General features: G+C 37.0%; 1 protein-coding gene across 1 annotated transcript in view; it reads right to left on the bottom strand.

The window, feature by feature from the left end:
- ankrd6b (ankyrin repeat domain 6b) overlaps positions 1–24,703 on the bottom strand; it is a 27,101-nt gene continuing 2,398 nt past the window's right edge. The window contains exons 2-16 of the mRNA XM_042777338.1: positions 19,513–19,761; positions 13,186–13,284; positions 11,887–11,985; positions 10,743–10,841; positions 7,355–7,453; positions 7,134–7,232; positions 6,926–7,024; positions 6,614–6,691; positions 5,986–6,084; positions 4,982–5,101; positions 4,574–4,729; positions 4,220–4,372; positions 3,728–3,841; positions 3,263–3,566; positions 1–1,858 (exon numbers count right to left, since the gene is read on the bottom strand). Of these exons, the coding sequence (XP_042633272.1) occupies positions 1,383–1,858; positions 3,263–3,566; positions 3,728–3,841; positions 4,220–4,372; positions 4,574–4,729; positions 4,982–5,101; positions 5,986–6,084; positions 6,614–6,691; positions 6,926–7,024; positions 7,134–7,232; positions 7,355–7,453; positions 10,743–10,841; positions 11,887–11,985; positions 13,186–13,284; positions 19,513–19,638 (2,220 nt within the window). The 5' untranslated portion in view covers positions 19,639–19,761 and the 3' untranslated portion in view covers positions 1–1,382. The remainder of the gene's footprint in view (positions 1,859–3,262; positions 3,567–3,727; positions 3,842–4,219; positions 4,373–4,573; positions 4,730–4,981; positions 5,102–5,985; positions 6,085–6,613; positions 6,692–6,925; positions 7,025–7,133; positions 7,233–7,354; positions 7,454–10,742; positions 10,842–11,886; positions 11,986–13,185; positions 13,285–19,512; positions 19,762–24,703) is intronic.

Raw genomic sequence — 24,703 nt, forward strand, 5'->3', positions numbered from 1 at the left:
TCAAATTTACAGAGATGTAGTTTATTAGACATTAATTTGTGACAGATCACACAGCCGCATGACAGAAAACAATAATGTTCCATCTGAAGCAGCTGTAAACAATCATTCTAGTAGTCGTACATGTATATAAAAAACAATACATGGTTATTACATTTGACAAGACATGCATCAAAAACAATCTGATTTCATGGTTCACCATCAACAGCAGTTTGAAATCATAGTGACCATTATTTTGACTTTTTGATCATTTCAACAGTACTTGCACATTATACATCAGTCTTGATGGAGCAGTGTGAGGTGAAATGTCTATCAAGGGCACAGCACGGATCAAATGATCCAACATTTGTGAATCTTTAAATGTTTGATTGGATGGTGGAAAGGGGTTTTTCCATACCAGAATAAAGTGTGTAATGAGGTTTATTTCATTCTTTGCTGCCTCGACATTACAGTTCAGTATATTTCATTGATTTTAACCTCTATACCAGCCTCAAAACATTTACCATAGAACGGGACGGAGTTTTTCGTGTCCATGTGTTCTGAATTTTGTTAAATGAACGATTAAAAACTGTTAAATTAGACTACTTATCTACCAAATGAAACATTCACACGCGTGAAGCTGTTACAAACACTTATTTCATTGTGAGTTCTTGGACTTCAGCTACAGACTACGTTAAACATCACAGGTTAAGACGTTTCATTTCGTGCAGTAAAGTCCATATACAAAGACATTACAAAATAAACTAGGCCTAATACTTGCTAATATCACAGTGTTTGCTGTGATGGAGTTTGTTACTTTTATTCGTCAGTGTTCACTGGTTTTATATGATCTGGCAAACCTCCAAAGTAGTGGCATAATTTAGGCACTGTCACCAGATTTGAGCACTAGTACTGTAGTAGTTGTGTTCATGCCTTTTTCTGAATACAGATTTAAATCATGTGAATTTGCTTTCACAATAAAACAGACTTATCTTTGTAGTGCCTCTTATTAAACCGGGAGTTTGAACAGATCTTTGGCAGTGCGGGTTTGTCATGATGTTACGTCTGTAAACCCAGACACATAACCCACGCAAGCATTCAGATGCAGACACAAATTCTCGAACGGGGCTCCGACAGCATGCAGTCCCGCTGTACATAAAGTGCATTCTTGTGTTTCTCTGGCAGCAACAAACCTCAGCAGACAGTTTATGCTAATGCCCTCTATAGTGTTAAGAATGCGTTTGCCCTCCATTATGAATTGTGTTACGGCAAATGAAATCAAACTTGCAAAGAGTATGTTTCTGTTTAGATGCTACTCATCTTCATGTGTTAGCTGCTCTATGGAGCTTCACTCATCCATCTGGAGGTTCCAGTGTCTGCTACACCAGTGTCTGGTCTTCTCTGTACTAGCTCTCCTCCTGTTTGTTAGTTCTCAGCAGTCGGAGCTCATCCTCAAGGTAGCTTATTCTGTCCAGCAGGGCGGCTCTGTCAGCCTGGGCTCTCTGGTTGGCCTGCCAGCGTGCTTCTTCAATCTTCCTTTCATACCAGCGCTCCATCTGCACGGTCACTGCCTCAAAAAAGTACTGCGTAACCTCCAGCGCGTGCATGTTTTCCCGCTCCTGGGCGAAGGAAGCCTCGGCGGTGTGCGGGTCTCCTAAACTTGTCATGGTCTGAGCGTTGTGTTTGGTCTTTGCTCTTTGTTGGGTGCGTCTTTTGAGGTTCCTGTGCTCGCAGCACTGATCGGAGACGGGTCTCAGCTCCAGACTCAGATCCTGAGGCTCATCTGGCACTCTGTGAGGGTCACTACAGGCCCGGGATCGTTGCTTAGTTCGGACTATACAAGGAGACTGGGGTGCAGATAGATTCTGTGGTGACTGCTTATCTGAAAAGAGAGAACAGCTTAAGAAGACACCAGCACCAGCGGCAGTCAAGTAATATTAATCTTGAAACCATGGACCGACATATTATTATAAAACAGCTTCGCTACTTAATTACACCATTATAGTAGCAATGACGTAATGTTGCATGAAATTCACACACAATCTCTCTAATTAATTAATTTGGTGAACTTTAGCATTAGATCACTTGCTCAGCAATGGATGCTCTGCAGTGAATGGGTGCCGTCAGAATGAGAGTCCAAACAGCTGATAAAACATCACGGTAATCCACAGCACTCCAGTCTAACAGTTAATGTCTTGTGAACCCAAATGCTGTTAATAAGAAACAAAGCCAGCATTAAGACATTTTATCCGGCTAAAATACGAGTCCTTGATCTAAAATATTACTGTCTCTGGTAAGTCACTGAATCAGGAGAGAAATATGCACAGATCAAGTGCTGTTTATAAGACAAAACTTTTAACAAATAAGTATGTGGATTTTGATGTTTGATGACTTTTTTTACTGGAGGATGCGTTATTATGGATTATATTGTTTTTTTTTTCTTACAAACACGCGGCTTTTAGCTCCACAAGACATTAAGTGATGGACTGGAGTGCTCTGGATTTTTCATCAGCTGTTTGGACTCATTCTGACGGCACCCATTCACTGCAGAGGATCAGGAGCAAGTGATGTGACGCTACATTTCTCCAATTCTGTTCTGAAGAAGAAAAACTCATTTACATCTTGAATGGCCTGAGGGGGAGTAAACGTTCACCAAATTTCCATTTTTGAGTCAACTATTGCTTCAAAGTGGACAGAATGCTAGATCTAACAAGCCGCTGTGCGTTGGATGGTTCTTTGCATCTACAAAGTGCATAAACACACCTAGCTTGGGATTGTCCTTTACCTGATGTACAGTATATCCTTGGAAAGCGACTCCAACCTATATTTAAAGAAAAGTTTGGAGAGAAATCCTCCACTGAACATCTAAAAACACATCTCAAGACCCCTGCACTGATGTCTTGGTGATTTTGTTCCTTATTCATTTGTTAATGCCTAAATTTCATTGCAACATTGCAACAGCTCATTATATATGTATGTAAAATAAAAAGGCCATCTTATTTATGAAATAAATTGTTTGGTCTGCTATGTCCCTCAATGTGTGTAGAAAGTTTTATTTTACTTCTAATAACTGTACATGACACATATATGTTATGTAACACTTATATAAGCCTTTATCTAAATGAGAACAAACACAGGAAAACCATTAATGCTGCATGCAGTGCGGTCTGTATGTGAGATGAGCCAGAAAATCTGCTCGTCTGTGTGTGTGTGTGTGTGTGAGAAAGAAACGCAGTTGAATGTGTGTGTGACTGTTCACTCATCCGTCCAGTCACGAGCGTCATACCCGGTGAGACGCGGTCCACCTCAATCACATAGTAACCGGCTGATCCATCCTCAGGACTCGTGCTCGCTGCTGCAGCCTCGCGTCCATCTTTGGGCTCTGGTTGGTTTGTTGATGGAGAGCAGCAGGCTTTGGCACCAGACGGATCTGGTACAGCTGTGTGGGAACGGGGATCACAATCCGAAAGCGTGTCGGTGAGGGACGAGGAGCGCCGTAACTTAGTGTCGCTGCGATCGCCAGAGAGACGCGACTCCAAACTTTGGATCTTAGAAATGCACCAGTTCTTGAGATCGCTGACCACTGACGCCTGCTCACAAAGACAGTAATCCAAAGATAAGCTCATGGCCAGTAAAAGCCAGATTTTATTCCTTTACATCTTTGCAAAGACCGCACTCTGTTTCTCATGCATGTAAAATGGGGTGCATGCAAATATGATTATCTGCATGTACATTTTTTGGTGAACATTACCTGTCTTTTCTCTCCTTCCAAGCGTTCTTGTACGGCTCGCTTGTCAATGCGATGTAAACATTCAATCCTCTCAGCAGACACTCTCTCTAAAGTGATCTTATCTAGAGCTCTGATCTGAAATCACAAAAATGCACACAATAGTCAAGCAAAAAACAAACAAAAAAAAAACATAGGTATAGGTGCAAGCAGCAAAAGGATTGGCCACTAGCAACTGAAATTATGGGCTGCTGAAGCTGAATTGATTATTGGCTTTGGTTGAAGTTGCCCTTTATGGATATAGGTCAAGGTGTCAATATAGGCCACAACCAAAAAGTTCATTAGTATGAATCTGGGAAATGTTGAAAATTTTGTCACGAGGCACTCTAGAAAGGTTTTTTTGTGAATTGGACCAGTGGCTTTAAACATGTTTTGGCTCCTTAATGAGGACACATGGATTATTATATTCAGATGAAGCTCAGAGGTTTATGTTGGTAGGTCTTGTGCTGTTTGCACCTGATGTTTGTTCTTGCGCTCCATTTGGCCCATCTTGCTGTTCATGAGCTCCTGTACAGTGTGAATCTCTGACTGCATTTCCTCTTTTGTGGCCATGAGCTGATTCTCCAGTTTGTTAATGAGAGGTTCACACCTGCAGCCATTCAGTGGGGCTTCAGAGGAAATAACACATATACAAAAGTCAGTAATTCATTAAAATAGCAAATTACTGCATGAGATGTATGCCATTTTTCAACGTTTGGAAAAGAGTTGGATAAGCCTTGGGTTGCTGAGACAAACAGGTTTTAGGTAGCAGTCAAATTGCTTTTAATTTATAAAAAATTATTTAATCTGATGGTGAAACCGGTTCCTTGCCTGCATGATCTTGCCATCTTTGTCTCTGTAGAGAGTATAGAGCTGGTACGCCTTGTAGTTATGAGGAGGAACCGCTGATACTCTCTCCGTTTTACTCTTCTTCTTATGATCACTGTGTTTATTCTGTCTTCGAATGAGGGCATCTGATGGCGAAATCTGCAAAAAAACACACAGCCCATATCAGAACAAAGAGAGCTCTTAGAAACAAGAAACCGATGCCACAGTCGCTGGAAGCAGTACTTGTAAGGAGTCTATTTACATGCAGTTTCCTATCATTACTGCAGTATAAACCCAGACAGGGTGACAAAAGACTCTGCACTTAACATATAATATAATTCACATATTATACCCAGCTGATTATTATACATTATTTCCTAAACTACAGTAGAAAATGCATTCATGACGTACCCTCTCTTTGACTTTCTTCTCACTGTTTTTGTTTGCTCGTGCCTCTGTGACGCACACATTGTCGTTCCGGCGGAGAGAGTTTTCACTGCCATGAGTGTCATTTGCTGGAGATGCACTGTCCTACACAAACACAGGAGTAAAGTCATGTCATTGACAATGACCGGCAAAATCTAAGGAGCAGATTTAAACAGTGAACTGAGAGTACAGCACGATTATTTAATATATTTAAAGTCACAATGAAACGGAAGTACAGACAGATCTTTTCTGACTTATTGTATATCCAAATGTAACGGCTTATTGTAAAAGAAATGACTGGATGTCGAGATGCGAGCATGACATCTGATGTTTTCACCAGAAGATCCAGTGTGACAATTTGATTAAACATTACAAGGTCAAAATAATTAACAAAAATGAAATGCATAAATGGATGACTTATTCATAATAAGAACTATTTCATTCATTTATTGCCAGCTTTATTTAATCCACAAGAGGCATGTGTGCAACTCTGTGAATAAATGACGTTCAATTTCTATAGGGATGTTTTGATTTCTGTGGATTTATAGAATCACAGATTGTGTACGGTTCAGGCACAGAAGGGAAAAAAAAAAAAAACACATTTGGAAAGGTAAATCGTGTTTGTTTTTTTACGAATTGTCTGAAATAATGCCACATATCCAATTTTGTATCTCTAGTTCTACACTATGGCATATAGTATTCACTTCATCAATATTTAAAGTACTGCTGTCAGGAAGTAATTCTACACGCTTGAAGACTTGAAGAATGAAAGCCTAGAAATGTCTTGAGATACAGGTGACTATAGTACAATCAGAATTTTAATTATTGTTTTAAAATGTTATTTCATATCTGATGTGTCATATTACTATGGGAGTGTAAATGTTCAATAATTAAACCAGCTGTCATTAATAACTGCTCACATAACATGATTATTATAATTACGTATTGACAGTGTCTGAGAGAGAGGGAGTGTAGGTTTGCTCCTTTACCTTCCTCGGCAGCATCTCATCACGTGGGACTGACTGCGCTCGGCCCTCGGTCTTCATCTTGTCCCTCCTCTTCCTCACAGTGCGTCCTCGAGTGAAGCTCTACATGTGAATACAGACATCAAGCCACACGTTGCTCGTCTTAATTCTTCACTCAGAGTGTCATTTGTCCCGTGTTAAAGAGATAGATCATGCAAATTGAAAATTCAGTCAATGTTTACCCAACGTTGTGATTTCCAAACCTGTATGACTGACTTTCTTCCAGTGAAAGGAGATTTTTATTGACCATGTAATTGAGATCAGTGGGGTTTATTGTTGTTTTGGACTCACTATATAATCATTAATTTTTTTTTTTTTTGGTGTTCTGGAGAAGAAAGCCATACAGATTTAGAATGACAAAAAAATGAGTAAATGATGAAAGTGCTGATAAAACCAAACTTGATTTGTTGATCCTGCACAGATTGATTTTTGCCGCATGTGTGTAGACAGACAGAACACTTTTTTTTTTTTTGCATGTGATTTAAGTCATTTTCAAATGTGGTTTCAAATCTGATATGTATCAGATATTTGGTCACTTGATACAAGCTGCATGTTTCTGGTGTTAAGCATATAATGAAAACATATTTCTTACCTGTGGAGCTTTGGTGAGCAGCAGCGCCACTTCAGGATTATCGTTCTCACGAGCCTGATCGAGGGCCGTCTCTCCCGCCTTCACCCAAACACACACACACACACACACAGAAGAATCATGCATATACACAGTTAAATGCGTCATTTCTGCTACATGCCAATAGCAGCTATAAACATCTAGACAGTTTAACTAACTTTAGTGACACATTTTGTGAAACTGTACCAATATATCATATCTAGAAGAATCTGTGTTGAAGTATGTGTGTAGACGAGTTTGTTTCAGGGCTCATGCAATATTTCTGAAGGTGCTCACATTGTTCTTGAAGCGGCTGTCGGCCCCAGCCTCCAGTAACATGCGTACAGTCTTCCTGTGATTCAGAGCAGCTGCGATATGTAAAGCCGTGTCTCCTGCCTGAAGATTCCCAATCAGGGATAAATCAGAAACATCTCCAGGATGCCCATAATTACAGTGCACTCAAAGAGCAGCAAAATGCTGTTTTAACAATATTTCAAGTCCTTACATGATTTCTTTCAGTCACTGAGCAGATGGCACCCAGGAGCGCTCGGATCACACTCACGTGGTTATATCGGGCAGACACATGCAGACACGTGTCACCTACCTAAACAAACACGTCCACTTCATTTGACTTAAATAGCACATTTGTTTCATGCTGTTTCGATGACAAAAACACAGAGAAAGAAAAGAGACAAATATGAATTAAATAGAAAGAAGAGTACTTACACTGTTCTTGCTGTCGGGACGAGAGCCGGCCAGCAGCAGGACTTTCGAGCTTTGAGCGTGACCGTTCTGACACGCCAGATGAAGAGCCGTGTTTCCTGCCTGAGAGAGAGTACATGAGCTGGTCTCCAGTGATCACATTTTGTTGCTTTGCAGCCTGAAATGAAGAATTCTTTTCTGCACCCACTGTATCTTCAACTATAATGTTGACACAACTATTCCACATTTTAAAAATAAATCCAGATGCAGTCCTGAATGCTGATTGGTCAACACAGCTATAAAACATCTGTTCACCAAATGACTGCACAGCACCCACGGAGACCAAGTATTGATCTTACACACGAGAGCTGGAACTTCTGATGGAAGGATGCCACTTCATCAGTTAATAAAACAATAATCACACTGACATTATTTATTTCTGAATTATGTACTGATTGTTTTATTATAGCTGTAAGGCACTTAAAGCTGTGCTGTATTGTAAATCATGACTAGTCAGGGCTGAAGGAGTTGCAATTATGTTACATTCATGAGCCACAAGTAATTATTTGTGCATTTGCACATATTTACAATTGTATTAAAATCAGCCAAACACAGCAGGGTTGTTTATCATGATATTGTGATTTATGATGATGCTCTTTTTTTATTTTTTTTTATTATTAATTTGTTTGAGTGTGATAAAATATGGAAATTTGACCCACAGCTTCTAAAAGAGCCGAAGTTCTGAATTTTTTTTAAGATAACAAATTTCTTCTTTGAGATGAACGATCTCCCTGCGACATCCCTTTCAATACTGTGCGAAACTATGAAAGCTTATATCAGGTGTTGTATAATTTGTATTCAGGCTGCTAAAAAGAAAAGGAAAAGGGTGGAATTGGCTGACCTGGAGCAACAAATGAATCGTTTAGACTAAGAAAATGCAATGCATTTGTCTACGGAGATCTATAAAAACAACACTTTCTTTATGATCTAAATACAATCAGATACTTTTAGACCGTATAACTGGGGATTTTTATTAACAAAACAAAACAAAAAAAGAGAGAGTCGAAAAACAGTGATATATTAAGATCTCAAAGACATTAATGATAGATTCAAACAATTTTATGAAGAATTAAACTCTTCTAGGGCCTTAGCCGATGACGCTGCCATAAAAGTTTTCTGGATTGCTGGCTTTCCCTCCTACTTTAAATGAAGCTACCATTACAGTATTACCTAAAAAAGGGAAAGATCCAGAGGATCTAAGAGAGGTCTAAGAGTCAATTAATGCCTATAAAGGTTTGAGATTTCTCAGTTATTCAAAACTTCTCTTCTAAAACTGCGTATCATAAAGTTACATACTTTGGAATTGAGGTAACAAAAGATTTTCAGTCATTATTTAAAGCTAATTTTCCCCCTCTTGTGACCAAATGTGACCCTGGACCACAAAAACAGTCATAAGGGTCAATTATTTCGAAATTGAGATTTATACGTCATCTGAAAGCTGAATAAATAATCTTTCCATTGATGTGTGGTTTGTGAGGAGGACAATATTTGTCTGAGATACAACTATTTGAAAATCTGGAATCTGAGGGTGCAAAAAAATCTTGATGTATGGTTTGTTAGGAGGAATATATTTGGCTTGGATTCTTATATTTGCATATTACTAATATAAAAAATAAAGTTTTATTATATTTACAGTAGGAAATTTACAAAATATCTTCATGGAACATGAGCTTTACGTAATATCCTAATGATTTTTGGCATAAAAGAAAAATCGTTAATTTTGACAATGTATTTTTGGATATTGCTACAAATATACCCCAGCGACTTAAGACTGCTTTTGTGCTCCAGGGTCACATATAGCAAAATAATATAGTGTTTTGGAGATCCCTTCCTATTTCTTTGGTAGGAAGGGTTAATGTTATTAATATGATTCTTCTTCCTCAAATTCTATGTCTTTTCAAAAATATCCCAATATTCTTGCCCAAGATTTTCTTTAGACAGTTAGATTCAATAATTATTCCTTTTTTGTGGGATTGTAAATCTTGACCTTTCCAAACTTCTCTCTTTATTATTATGCCTGTGCTCTCCATTCAATCATAATGTGGCTAGACCACCTTCACACACTCCACTTGGATCCATTGGTGCGGTGATCCTATAAAGTTAGCTAAATTGGCCTATAATCATGATTTTATAATTTATATAATTCATATAAAGTCCCTGTCTCCGCTCTTACCAATTACTATGGACTCTGGTTTTACACAATGGAGAGATCTGGGTATCCAAACACCTCTTGAGGTCATATTCATAAATGAATCTTTAGCCTCCTTTAGCCAGCTGCAACAGATTTACAGATTAGGGACTATGTGGAGAAGCATGTCTCTTGTCTGTACGAAGGTTATCTTATTGAGTTTGATGAACTCCTGGGACTTGGATATAGGGTTAGTCACTTAATATCTACACTTTATAATTCATTATTACGCAAGACTTCACCAACCACAGAGGGGATGAGATCACAACGGGAACTTTAAGTAGGAGAAAAGAGAAGTGACGAGCTCTGGGTTAATGCATTAGAGCATATTCATAAATGCTCACATTGCCTTATCCAGTTTAAGATCCTTCACTGACTTCATTATGCTAAAAAACCTTTTTTTCAGAAGTCTCCCCACTATGTGATTGAGGACGCCACTCTCGAACACAGTCATGATCTTTGCCCCAAAATTAATTCCATTTTGGACTAATGTATTTCAAATTCTATCTGATATGTTTCTTGCTGAATTGGAGCCTGACCCACTCTTGGTGATACTCAAACTCAGAAAAACTCACTTCATTTAAAAAATGTCAACAACAGTTACTGTCCTATGGGCTTATTGTTCCAAAAAAACAAACAAACAAACAAAAAACCTTGCATTAAGCTTTTGGAAAAAGACTGAAACTCCATCTGTTAAAATGAGGTTGTAATAAATAGTAAAGTTATTATATTTGGAAAGAATTCGGTTCATTTTGTCAAACAAACTGGACTAATTTAACCAGCCTTTAAGACTTGGTTTCCCTTTCTCCATTACCTAGAAAGCACAGTTTGAGTTGGGTGTTAAAGGAATAGTTATTTTATTTTATCTTTCCCTTTTTATAACACCTTGTGGTTCTGGTGCTTTGTATGTTGGTCATCTTTCTTATCTCCTCTTTTGGTTTGTAATGTGGAATCATAAGATGTGTGTTACAATGTTTATTGGATTGTTGGATCCCTATATAAAAACATTTAAACATAAAATCACCCAAACACTTGTGAGGTCAACTGGAAAACCAAAATCAAAAAAGCACCACCTTTTATTTTTTCTCACTCATTGTGAGATGAATTATGTACATGCAGATCATTGAAGTTTGAGGTTGTTTTTGCTGTGGCAGTGTCTTATACCTTGTTCTTGGCGTGAACGTTGGCGCCAGCCTTCACCAGCAGTTTGACAGACTGACTGAAGCCATGCCACGCAGCCTCGTGTAACGCCGTGTTCCCGTCCTGAGAAAAACATGAAATATAACCGCTGTAACACAGCTCTCCTTTGCATTTGGAATTTCTAATGCAATATATAAAGAAAACATAAAAACAATGGCTGTTCATAAGGAGGTTCATCATTTGAGTTTTATACACAAATTTCAATTTTATTAGAATATAAAAGGGTAAATTTTTTTAAAAAGAAATAAACTATACTAAAATTAGTAACAGGGCTGCAAATTAAGCCTAAAGTAGACTTTTCACACAGCAGGCCTGGGACCAAATGGTTTATTGTTACTGATATACTGATTATTGATTATTTTTTTTTCAACAATAACTTTAGTAAAAGTGTTGAATGGCTGGGCTTGAGAGCCACAGTCAACAATATAAAACATAATGCTATATATATGTGACGCTGGAGCACAAAACCAGTCTTAAGTCTCTGGGGTACATTTGTAGCAATAGCCAAAAATACATTGTATGGGTCAAAATTATAGACTTTTCTTTTATGACAAAAATCATTAGGATATTAAGTAAAGACCATGTTCCATGAAGATATTTAGTAAATTTCCTACTGTAAATATATCAAAACTTAAGTTTTGATTAGTAATATGCATAGCTAAGAATTAATTTGGACAACTTTAAGATTTTATTTGCACCGTCAGATTCCATATTTTCAAATAGTTGTATCTCAGACAAATATTGTCCTATCATAACAAACCATACATCAATGGAAAGTGCTTAAATGTATTAATGATTGTATAATTGTCACAGGCAACTGATTTCCTACATAGCTCCGAGAGTTTCATGCATCTCATATTACTGCACACTCTTGCACTCAAAACAGTATTTAATGTCCATTTATTTATTCGGCAAGAAGCAGTGTAATAATGTACAGTACACTTCAGGTCAGGGTCCTTATCGTCCTATCAGAATTTATTTTCAAATAACAACCAGATTATTTTTTATAAAATAAGATTATCATTATACTTTACATATTTCAATATCATCATTGCAATTCCTGCAATAACAACTCTTTTTCTAGCACACGTGAAGGTGAGATATTTACCTTGTCTTGTCTATCTAGTGCACATCCTTCCTGAATGAGAGCTGAGATGACATCAGCGTTTCCCACCACAGCTGCTCTGTGTAAGGCCGTCTGGTCACCCTGATAGCACGAAACAACATAAAACTGAAACATCAGTCAATCTGTGGTGATTCTGCCATCTGGCTGCACACTTATCAAGTATTACAGCACTGTGTTACTCCCGGCCATGCTGAAAAGGGATCAAACATCCCCCATTATAAAATAAGGTAGAAATAGTTTAGAAATCTTTTTTTGGACCAGTCTCTCCTACAGATTTTGGTCATGTACATTAAAAAATGATGCTGTGTGAACATGATTTTGTTTGCTGTGGCAGTACAGATTCAGAACAGCAGTGCAGGAAACACTGTTTAAGATCAGCTCTTCTCCGTTTTCAGTTTTCTGTAGAGCACTAATAAATAAACAACAAAAACGGCATGGTTGCCCAAACACAGATAAGGTTCACGGAAACAAATTTCAGTTTTTTATTGTGCAATATCATCTGTCCTAAAGGTAGAGACACAAGGTGAACAGAACAATACCAAAAATATCAGTTTCAAAAGACCCGTGCTGTGGTCTGTTCCTCATTTATCTTCTGACTTGACATATAATGAATGAGTTATGGTCTCGTCTTGAGTTTCTTCAAAACGACTCCTTTTGTGTTCCACAGAATAAAGTCATATGGGTTTGGAAGGACACGTGGGTGACATTTTTAGTGAATTATTTTTTTATATGTAGTATGTACACACACATTTATGACTCTTTAGTTGGTCAAATCCAATTTATTTATTTATTTATTTTTTCTCATATGTGACTCAGGTGTCTGTTTGAATAGCACAAACCACATGAAATCTGATCTTTCTGATTCTGATTTGACCCACTTTCATATGTGGTCCTAAATTAGACACAGCACTGATGTTTTGCAATGAAACCGCAGTCAAATCAGAATTAGGTCAGTTAAGGGACAGTGAGGTGTTTACGGTGACAGCCCTGTACAAAGAAAACAATTTAAATATAAAAAGAAAGAGAGCAATTTAAATATATATATTGAATAAATTGCTCTCTTTCTTTCGCTGGCATCCACAGCACATCATCTTACAAATTAATGTGTAAACACTGACTTAAATGACCTGTATATTTACTTCTGTAGTCCACATTTAAAAGATAATATGACTAAACAAACAAAAACAAAATCATCTGAGAAATAAATCAGACTTACAGTGTGAACGCCAATGATACGATTGTTTTTATGACAGCAGATGTGTGCAAACATGTTATACTCACATCATCCTGAATATCCAGGTCACAACCAGCTGCAAGAAGAATCCTCACTACAGCAATGTGCCCCTTATAGGCAGCCAAGTGCAGAGGTGTCCTGCCATTCTGCAAGAAAACAACACACACACACACAATCAGGCACTGGAACAAACACAGGCCGAATGAACAGACAGCCAGTGAATGTGTGTGGAACAAAACACATGACCAAACAGCAAGAGTGACCGTGTTGACAAGCTCAGAGTAACTCTGTCATGAATCCAAATAATCCATTTACATAATGAGTGAGAGTAAATAATAATGCAAAACATGAAATAGCCAGCAGGATAAACATCAGTCCTCTTTCTACAGTTTTAGCCATGGACTAATCTCCCAGAGGACCGGCCTTATGCTACTTCAGCCAAGAAACCATGTCACAACGAGAAATAATCACAGCTCTGTGACTTACGTAACAGACAACACTCATGCCCGGCTGCCCGGTCCACACCGTTTGCTGTGGCTGCTGTATTTATAGTGTTAATGTAATGTACATCAGCCCAGATATTAGATAATATGATGTAAATGTCCTCTGTTAGAAATCTAATAGGCAAAATTATTAAGCTGTTTTATCAAATATGTACTAGAAAGATAACTGCATAGTCAGCGGATAATAAACTATTTTTTAAAACTGTACTGTTAGTATATTTACAGAGCAAAATAGAACAATAACGCACAAGATAGGAGCTCCCAGTGAGATTTTTTTAAAATCCTTTTATCTTTGCTTTAAATCCATGAGATAAAGATTGTTTAGTTGCCCTCAACTGAGGCTTGTAGGCCTTCTTTGATATTTTCCGTACTCGCCCTTGTCCTTTATTTCAAACAAATGCCACATTATCAGATTCCTGGAATGTAGTTCAAGTCCTCATATTAATACAATGGACAAACTCACAATTTACAAATTTCACTACTTTTGGTTTGGTTTAAGTGGCTGTTCTTTCTTGTCATGTCTCCAGGTTATGAAGGTTAATTAGTTTCATAATTTGTTCCTTTATGTAATCAAAATATTTTAAACAAAACATGACTTCATTTGAAAAATGGTTTCATTTATTTTATTTTTTAATTCAAATTTTATTTTATTATTAACACCTCCTTAATGACACAATTCTCCAGGAAGTGATATCTTTTTATAGGAATATAACAAATGATGAATTAGCATTAAATTTGATGATTTCTGTGATGTTCTGTGCTATTATTTGGATTGTCATTCTAAAACATTATATCCTGCTTGATCAGTTGGATAATATCAATATTTCAAAAAACGGCATACTCAATCTAGTTCTCAAACCCACAGCAAAGATTAACATTTTATTCCTATCCTGTTAATAACAGCATCCTGTTAATTTTACTGCCAAGAAATGTAGGAATAAAATTTAAGTGCCTGGGTTTGATCAAAGCATATTTCAGAAAGCCTGGTATATCTATTATAAAAATACTTCCTAAATTTAAATTTAAGTGTTTTACAGAGTTCAAAGGGTATTACTGTATGATAGCAATAACCAAATGACTTAGTAAACTGCCATAGGCTGGTTAAATGGAAGTTAGCCGTCTTTATTACTACAGGGAAGAGGTGTTGATTACAGGGTTCATGTCAGATGCAGCAATGTTAGCAGACATGCAAAAAATAAAAAAAACAATAAAAGTTAAAAAAGTGAAGAGGTGCAGTAGTTTTTACAAACAGCACGAGATCAAGAAGTGACGTCAGACATGTGACCAGTACTGAGGTGTTAAAGTCTGAATGTTAAGATCACCTCACATGATGAGCGAAGCACCTAGATAAGACAGAGAAGTGTGTCCAGTTCATCCAGGATGTATGAGGGCACCAATAAACAATAAGCAGTAATTAAAGACTGCATGTTCAGAGCTTCTGTGTCACACCTGGTGAGCGTAAAACTGCTGAAGGACTGGCACAGTGCAAGCACTCGAAACTTTCTTTATATCCTGAAACTGGATATATTGAGCAGCACTTGTGGGAGTGATTATGTAACGATGTGGGGGAAGAGACCTGAGGTATGTGCTTGGTTATGTCTGTACCACCTTCCAGACGGCAGGAGGGGAGCAGACGCAGAATGAATGAAAATACACTGACAAATTATACTGATGAGTTATGTAAGCCTTAATTGTCAAACTGGTTGATTTCTATATGCACACAGAATTCATTTATGATATTTACAAAATTTAGCAGAATCTGAATCTGACTCCAACGTGGTGGTCTGATCTCTTTTGCCTTTGGGCTTTCAGAAGTCTCGCTTTCCTTTTCCTGCATATCTCATCTTCTCTGCACTGCTTGAGCTCTGGATCCTGCAGCTCTGGTCTCATCATTGTCCTGTGAGAAGGCCATTAGTTGTCTTGTCTGTGCTTGAATGATCTGTGGATGTCTCTACAGGAAGGGCTGGTGGGCTATTCTTTCAGATATAGGATAAAACCCTGGGGTGAGGGAGACACCTGAAGCTATGAATGTGACACCCCACCCCAGGTATGGCACCTTTTGACCAACAAGGACACACCTGGCAGTCAGTTGATATTCTTCTCTGTATTCAGTGACAAACCGACTTGATCTTTAACAAATCTCATAACATTCAGAGGCTGTTTTCATGATAATTTATACTTCCAAGCTGGACTGCCGAAATCTAATATGTGTTTTTAATCATAGCACGTAAGACCATCCAGACCATCCAAGACCATTTCTAATATTCAAATCCGTTAAAGGATTTTTAGGCTGCATTAATTAGGTCAGCCGGAACACACACAATGTTCTTGTTACATCATTAGAAGAATGGAATCTACGCTAATTTTAGTCTGTTTCTTTCTTATTCTGAGGTCACTGTAGCCACCAGATCCAGTCCGTATCCAGCCCAGATGGTGGATCAGCACCTAGAGACAACCTCTACAGCCCTGAATTTCAGCAGGGAGCAGGACAACTAGATGAGCCCCAGAGACAGATCAGTGGTGAAGTAGTCTCCTAGACGCCCACCGGGACAAGACCACAGAACCAGTTGAGTCCTCTGCACAATCTGACTTTGCTGCAGCCTGGAATTGAACTGCTGGTTTCTTCTGGCCAGAGGAGAACTGGCCCCCAGACTGAGCCTGGTTTCTCCCAAGGTTTTTTCTCAAATATGTCACCGATGGAGTTTTGGTTCCTTGCCGCTGTCGCCTCTGGCTTGCTTAGTTGGGGAATATCCAGCGATATCATTGACTTGATTGCAAATTATTGCACAGATACTATTTAAACTGAACTGAGCTGGATGATGACATCACTGAATTCAATGATGATTTGCCTTAAATTGTTGATTGAGTGTTTGATTTTATTTGATGTTTTTTATTTTTTGATGTTGTACAGTTGTTTTGGTAAGTTTTTTGTATTTCTTTAGTGGAGTATATAAATAAAGGTGACTTGACTTGAGCTCATTTCCATTTAAAGATCAGCTGACACACCAGAGATTATGCTTGTAATATCCACACAGTTTAACCTCTAGTCACAGAAATAACAATAACACTTCATGCTACATTAACAGCAATGAGATGTCTTCTAGTCAACACTATGCATTGCATTATCACTACAGTATCTTATGGACCAGGATTTCAGTTTTCCTTCCTGTGTTAAATCCTCTCTGTTCAAATGCGCTCTGATGGTAGGAAAAAAGTCTCAGCCTCTGTTTCGAAAATTCAAGCAGGTGACTGTACATTAATAATAAAGAGCCTTTTATGAATAATAATAATAATAATAATAATAAAACACCAGTGCCAGCTCAGACCCACTCTGAGAATATAACTTAGCCTTAATATAATTGGGTCTACATAAATTTAGATCTTTAATGCTTAACTGTCAAATGGAACAAAATAATTGTTAATTACACACGGTTCAAAATTTTACTGTGAAATTACTAGTGGCACGAGATCTCGTGAGACACATTGGATCTGACTGGTCTCGTGAGAACGTGACAATATCCTCGCCCAGACTGTTCAAATATGTTTCCATTACACTGGCCCTTTCACCGGTGGTGGTATGTAAGATATTTTATGTTCACATCAGGCAAGTGGATGCATGATAAGCGGTAAAATTACTCAGTGTAGTCTTTATCCGGTCATAAAAACAGAATTCACAGTTTAACATGGAATGTCACGGAATTTGTCAAACTTTGAGCCGCAAAAGTCGATTTAGATATATGAATCCTGCGAGTTCTGCGTGTCTATTTCATTTAACTTACTACACACAGAAGCGCGCCTGACTCTCATGGTAATTTCAGCGTCTGTCGTCTCAATAAATGAGGACAGAAGATAAATGATAAATGAAATGAATGTTTTATGCCTTCATTTGATAACCAGAAAAATGTAAATAATCAACACTGAATTTCTGAGGAAAAAAAATTAATAAGGCTACTTTAAGAAAAAATAATATTAATCAATTAAGTTGTTTATACATTCAAATAATTAGACATGCTAAAACACAAAATTTGGTAACAATAAAAAAATATAAATAATATGGTGAGAAAAAAATCAAACATTTCATAGGGCCCTAAACATGTCATTTTTGTTAAACTTTTAATAAATTGATGTGAAAATGTGTATGTTTCATGATTTTAATCAATTAGACAAGCTTTTTAATTAATAAAATGTAATTTAACTATTAAAAAGGAGTTAATTTTAATTGTAAAAATTAAAATAAAATAAAAAACAATACAGAACAATTAAAACAGAAAAAATAAAAAGGATTTCATAGGGCTCTAACTATACTGACCCCCCGAGTTTGGGAACCACTGCTTTATTCTTTTTAATGGATACATTAATCATGTTTATTCTTTATATTTTTTATTAAAGTGGAAATCAGTTTACTAAATAATAAACTTGACTTACTGCTTCACTTCCACATCAAATGGATATTTGTGTTGTTTATTATTTATTTTTATTTATATTATTTATAATTTTTACGCAATTACTTGCCTGTCAGTTGAGTTTGGCAAAACCTGCCATGTTTACATGTTTATTACTGCATAAAATGTATTAAAATAGATGTTTAATTTCATATAGTACAAGATGATTTCAAAATGCACCTACATTTTTTGCATTTTGTGTTTTTCAGTTGAATAAAAGACTATTTTTCCTATATATTTCATCATTGAGGATTTCTTTAAAAAAAGTCTAAAAATCTTGTCTCGTGTCTCGTCTCGTGGGATAAGTGTCTTGTCACACCCCTAGAAATTACAGTATATTCCAGGTTAATAACTGCATGACTTTCACAGTGGGACTTCTCATCTCTAACTGCATTCTCAGACATATCTTGTGAACAAACAGCATCATACGGTGTTTCTACGGTGCAGATGTACTCTGAAAGCACCCAGCATGCAATGCAGCATGAACAGATCATGCTGTAGAGTTTCTTTTTTTATTCTTGTTGGTTTTATTTGTGCTATTGAACTTGTTTTTGGTTCACTTTTAGCAGTTTGTGGTGTTTGTTTTATAATGTTGTTTTATGTTGTAAGTGTTGTTTTTATTTGTTGAGTGTTACCATTGGTGTGTTTGTATGTCGAGTATTAATGTCACATCTTTCAAAGACGTTTCTCAGTAGTTGCTTAATTGTGAAAGATCCCTCCCCAAACAGTTATGATTATGAAATAATTTACAGATTAATCTTCATGCTTAAAGTCAAGTAATTAACATTTTATATTCTACTTTTATTTTCTCCCATTTTGACAGATGTTTCATTTGTCACACTTTCTGACATGACTAGATCAGAAATTTGAATATTAATATGCAAGGTCAAAGAGCCCAAACAAATAATAATCACTAATCCCCATTATGGTGACTTTAAAACAATTACAGTAGTAAACATTTACAGTTACATTTCTCGAAGTGGCTTTATAACTTTATAATGTGAATTCACAGTAAATCAAGAGCAGTAAATAACTGTGAGGTTTGCATTATTCTGCTGTTCATTCACAGTATATCCAGCATGCATTGATTTCACAGTAAATTGCTGACAACTGTAATATATTGTAAAATAATACTCTTTAATCCTGTAAATTCCTGGTAATTTTTTACAGTGCAGCTCTCATCAGTTATCTAATAATACGGCAGCCTTTGCGAACTGCTTGTCCTGTGTTAAAAATGCATGGACTTCACAGGCACGTGTGTCATTTGGGACAAGACCACGATCTTGAAATGTAAAATTCTTATGCAAATGAGCTCCAAAACCTGTAAAGAACTGCAAATTGCTCCCCTAGGTACACAGATGGAAGAACGACAACTTCTCAGACTTCTGAACCTAGTATATAACTAAGGTCACTAAAGCATGTTACTCACCTTGGTAATGGCTACCTTGGCCCCTTTGTTAATGAGCTGAACCACATGATCAGCTTGGCCCTTGTGCGAGGCTATGAGGAGACGCTCAGAGAGGGCTCGCACAGATGATGCATCCTGCTGGCTCATGAATTAGGGAAAGACTGGGGATCAGAAACAGGAATGAGTCCCTCTGCCTTGGGATGAGAGGAGAGAGGAACCATAGATGTCCAGCTTTTGGAGGGATCTAACCCTCATGTCCTTTGGAGAAGCCTGTAGGGAAACAGGAAATGGCACAACTGTCATAACAGCAGCCATAGTTTTCCAGAGTAAAGCGGATGTGACTATAAATTAAAAAAAAAAATGTTACACTGAAGAGGAGGGAGGTTTGTGCAGTTGTCAGCCCTACATCGGCTGATTTGTTATTAAAGTGTACATTTATTAATCATTTTGATTTGTTCCCTATGGTTCACCTATAATGTTATTGGTGTGATTTTATGCCAAAACCATTTTAATGTATGTTTTCATGACCATTTTGATGACCCAATAAAATTAAAAAATTTTTATTTGTTGAATAATATTTCCAACTCTCACTGCATGTGAAACTAATAAAAAAAAATTGCTGCTGCATCTAATATAGTTTTTAACTGCACCATCCTACAATATCAGTCTCTTTGTAAAACTGTATTAGATTGTCAAGTCAAATTTACATAACCCTTTTCACAATACACACTGTTTCATAGAAGCTTTTTAAAAAGAGGATTATTTAAAATATCTTTATTTTATTTTATTTTATTTATTTTAATATCTTCATGCCTTTTAGTCACATTTGGCTGATTAGTGCTGGGAAGTAATATTTGAGATTTGCTTTTTAGTATATATGGCTTTACATGAGTATACCGTATGTATGTGGATAAAGTTGAACATTAAACATTAAAACTTTATAAAAAGAGCTGGACTTGAATTGCAATTCACTGCAATTAAGATTCATTGCAATCGGCACCAAAATGTGCCACTCAAACTGCTGTTAAATCTTTAATCTTGTTAAAATAAAATTTTAGTGTGTGTCTCTAATGTTACGATTCTTAAGGACCTGCAAAATCTTAGTCTTAGTCTTACCACCTGTTTATACCTGATATTAACAAAGCCTTGCGTTCTGTCATCTGATCACGTTTTGTTTGGCTCAGGGTCACATGCAGTGTGTTTCTGTGCCTATGAAAGGTCTTGCAACTTTCTCTTGATTCACACAGCCTATGACAAAAAACCTTTGGATCATAAAACTGAAGCAGGCTGAACACAGTCAGAGGTGTTTCTTTTTAAACAGCAGTTATGTTCACTGCAAACACCATGACTACAAGATCTACAATCTCACTGCGTAATGGCATGTTACACACTGCACTTACACGACAGGCTAGAGTATTCTGAGTATTACATACTTTCTGTGTTTGAATTCAGTTGGTATAATGGTTTGTTGAGACTATTCTATAAACAAACCTGATCAAATAAACACTTTGAAATGTGCAAAGCTAAAGCAATAACCAGTCTAAGCCCCCAGTCCTTAGTCAAGAGCTTCAAAGCCAGTTTTAGGCATGTAGTATTTATGATGATGACCACTGAAATGGCCGCAGATGCACTTTGTAATAATTCAGAGGCGAGCTGACATGAGCATGTGTAGGCACATCCCCTCCAGCCCTTTAAAGGATTCTCCGGATTCCCTCTTTTATGTTATACAGTCCCACACATCAGTGACCTTTAAACCCCGGCCTGTTCACAACCTGAAGAATGGCAGTCTCTCCGCTGTATCATAGTTTCCTCGAAACAATGGGGAAAAACACTCCCTCCTTTTCAGAAGAATGCAAAAACTATGTATTACATTGTACATTTTGAAATGAGCTCTAAAGGACTGTATGTGTGACCTGTGACTTCTGAAATAACTCCATAACCACCATAAAATGATTTGTTCCTTGCTAACTTTTAAGGACTAACATTTTAACACACACTGGATATCTGGATGCAGGTAACACGGAGAAAGAGTGCACACTGTTATACAGACACTGTAGCAATTAAAACCTGATTGAAAACCAGAACTAAAAAAAAAAATAATAATGTTACAAAACTAGTTCAGAAAAGTGACAATGTTATAAAAATAGTTTAGAAAAGTGACAATATCAAATTTAAACAAATAAGTTATTCAGGTAGTAATGCATGCTGGATGTACATTCAAGAGAGAAGTCAGAAAGACTGTAAAGTGTGACTGAAAATCTGAATTGAAAAGTCTGTTTAACTCAGATATTACCAACAAAGACAATTTAGAGTTACACTTATTGATTTATTTTTCCTAATGCATGGGTTTTTAAGGAAGGTAATCTGATCGCAACTCACAATGTACTTCATCTGTACATTTCTACATCATGAAATATTTAAATAAAATCTCTCAGAGGTCATGAAGTAACAGTAAATATCTCTTCAGCACCCGCACAAGTTTTGTGCATTAACAGCAAATCCCTGAAGCCTCGCTCATCTTCACACATACAGCTACTCAGATTCACGATCATAATGTGAACCCATAAATCACACACACGCATCTGATTGAAGTTAATTCTATTACAGTCCTGTGAGAGAGAAACACGAGTATGTAGAGAAAGGTTCCGGGCATAAAAGAACACTTATCAAATTTAATTTCCATGACATCATTTTCTGGAGTGCAACAACTAAAAGCCCTGAAAACCATTTAACTCTAAAGAATGATATAATATTAAATTATGATGTCTGCTGTTTTTTTTTTTTTTTTGTGGATTTTGAAAACTACTGTTTAAACCAGAGCTATTTTACTATCATTGAGATATTATTTGAGTTTTTATTCATATTTGTATCAGTCTACATTTCCCATATATATAGTCTATAGTTTTATTAATTTTTGTTTTAGTAAGTTAAATTCAGTTAGAAGGAGAAATGTTACTGGCAACTATAGCCGAGACAAAATATTTGATATATTTTATTTTAGTTAACATTTCATTTATTTCAAGTAATGGAAATTATCTTTTTTCATGATTTTCATTTCATTTTTTTTTTTTTATTAGGTTTTAATGGTTTTAATTTTACTTTTAGTTTCATTTAACTATAAAAAGTGTTTAAACGCCCGGTTATTTTGTCTGGTGCTGCTAGTGGAGCAGAAATCACACACTGCAGAACAATTAACACAAGCTTAATGAGTCCCCTGGAGAAAGTATTTTACCTTTCAGACTAGTGTACAAAAGTAGAATATCAATATATGAACTATGCTGCCATCTGATCAAACTACATATAGATGAAAGGTTAAATGTCCTTTATTATTATTATTATTATTATTCTACTACACAATTTTTTAATGTTTTATCTCCAGTAATACTGAAATAATTCTTCATAAAAATGACTCCTTACTCATGTAAAATTGAAACAAAATAAAAATGTTGTGTAGTGTATTATATATATATATATATATATATAAATAAAAAAAATGGCAATATATGCATTCATTTTCCATTTTGTTTAACCACACAAGTGTATAATCCATCTCAGATAAATGTGCCCGATGTAGACCAGAATTATTGCTGTTGAGTCCTGCTATTCAGGGTACCTGCTATGGTTGCTAAGGTGTTGCTATGCGGTTGCTAGGGTACCTGGTATGGTTGCTAAGGTGTTGCTATGCGGTTGCTTAGGTACATGGGGTGGTTGCTAAGGTGTTGCTATGTGGTTGCTAGTGTACCCAGTATGGTGGCTTAGGTGTTGCTATGCAGTTGCTAGGGTACCTGGGGCGGTTGCTATGCGGTTGCTAGGGTACCTGGTATGGTTGCTAAGGTGTTGCTAGGGTACCTGGTATGGTTGCTAAGGTGTTGTTATGCAGTTGCTAGGGTACCCGGGTGGTTGCTAAGGTGTTGCTATGCGGTAGCTTAGGTACCCGGGGTGGTTGCGAGGGTATTGCTGTGCTTTTGCTAGGGTATCCGGTATGGTTGCTAAGGTGTTGCTATGCAGTTGCTAGGGTACCCGGGGGCGATTGCTAATGTGTTGCTATGCGGTTGCTTAGGTACCCGGGGCGGTTGCTAAGGTGTTGCTATGCGTTTGCTAGGGTACCCGGGGAGTTGCGAGGTTGGTTTGTATAGTTGCTAGAGTGTTGCTATTAAGATAGATAGATAGACAGACAGACAGACAGACAGATAGATAGATAGATAGATAGATAGATAGATAGATAGATAGATACACATCATTAATGAGAAGGTCACTGCACATCACTACTGCAAACACCTGAGCCATGATAAGAAAAAAAAAAAGCGGAAGTAGTTGTGCTGCTTCTATTTCATTTAAGGACCCGTTGGTCAGGCCAAGGAGTGCTTTTGTCAATAATACATATATATTGTGGGGACTGCTAGACATCTTTTCCTAAGAGGACTTGATTATTTCCCTCTTTGAAACCTTATCCCTGTCGTGGTTAGTCATAATCCTTTCTCCTTGTGGCGACGCACAGCCAGAGTTTCATTTTTCAGCTCTATTCAGAGGATTCGAGGTGGAACGCTGCTAAACGTTCTTGCCCGAAAATGTCTGGACTATGTGTAGCTCAGAGGCATACAGCAGATTTATTAAATGAAACAGAGTTTTATCCAAAACAAGAGGCGACTCTCACGAAACCTGTCAAGAACATGTCAAACTCGCATTCCACTGTCAATACATACGAACATATTCTGACATTATTTTTAAGACAGGCACATTTCGCCCTCATTTAAACCTGAAGCAGGATTCATTTCATTTATGCAACATATTTACAATATCATTTGTATTTTAAAATCGATCTATATATCTGTGAACCACTTGACTTAATAGGTTTCTAATATGACAGATGTGTATAGATTTGACCGTTATATGATCTGTAATTTCGATGACCAACACCAGGAACAATCTAGACACAGAGAGTCTGAATGATATCACCACACCCTTTATCTGAGCCAGAAACCCCTCCATCAGACAAAGGGCTTGAGATTAACAATAGAGAGAAAATCTGATAATGATAAAAATGCATTTTTTCAAGCAATGTATCCCTATTTTATTCTATAAACTATTTCAGACTTTATATACGCACAACATGTCTCAATACTGCATCAGCATGAGCTGGAACTGTGCTTAACTGAGTTCAGCTGTGTTCTTAGAAATAAACTCACGCTCAGTTATTAAACCGTGGATTACC

Source organism: Cyprinus carpio, chromosome A20, assembly GCF_018340385.1.
Source record: "Cyprinus carpio isolate SPL01 chromosome A20, ASM1834038v1, whole genome shotgun sequence".
Classification (NCBI taxonomy): domain Eukaryota; kingdom Metazoa; phylum Chordata; class Actinopteri; order Cypriniformes; family Cyprinidae; genus Cyprinus; species Cyprinus carpio.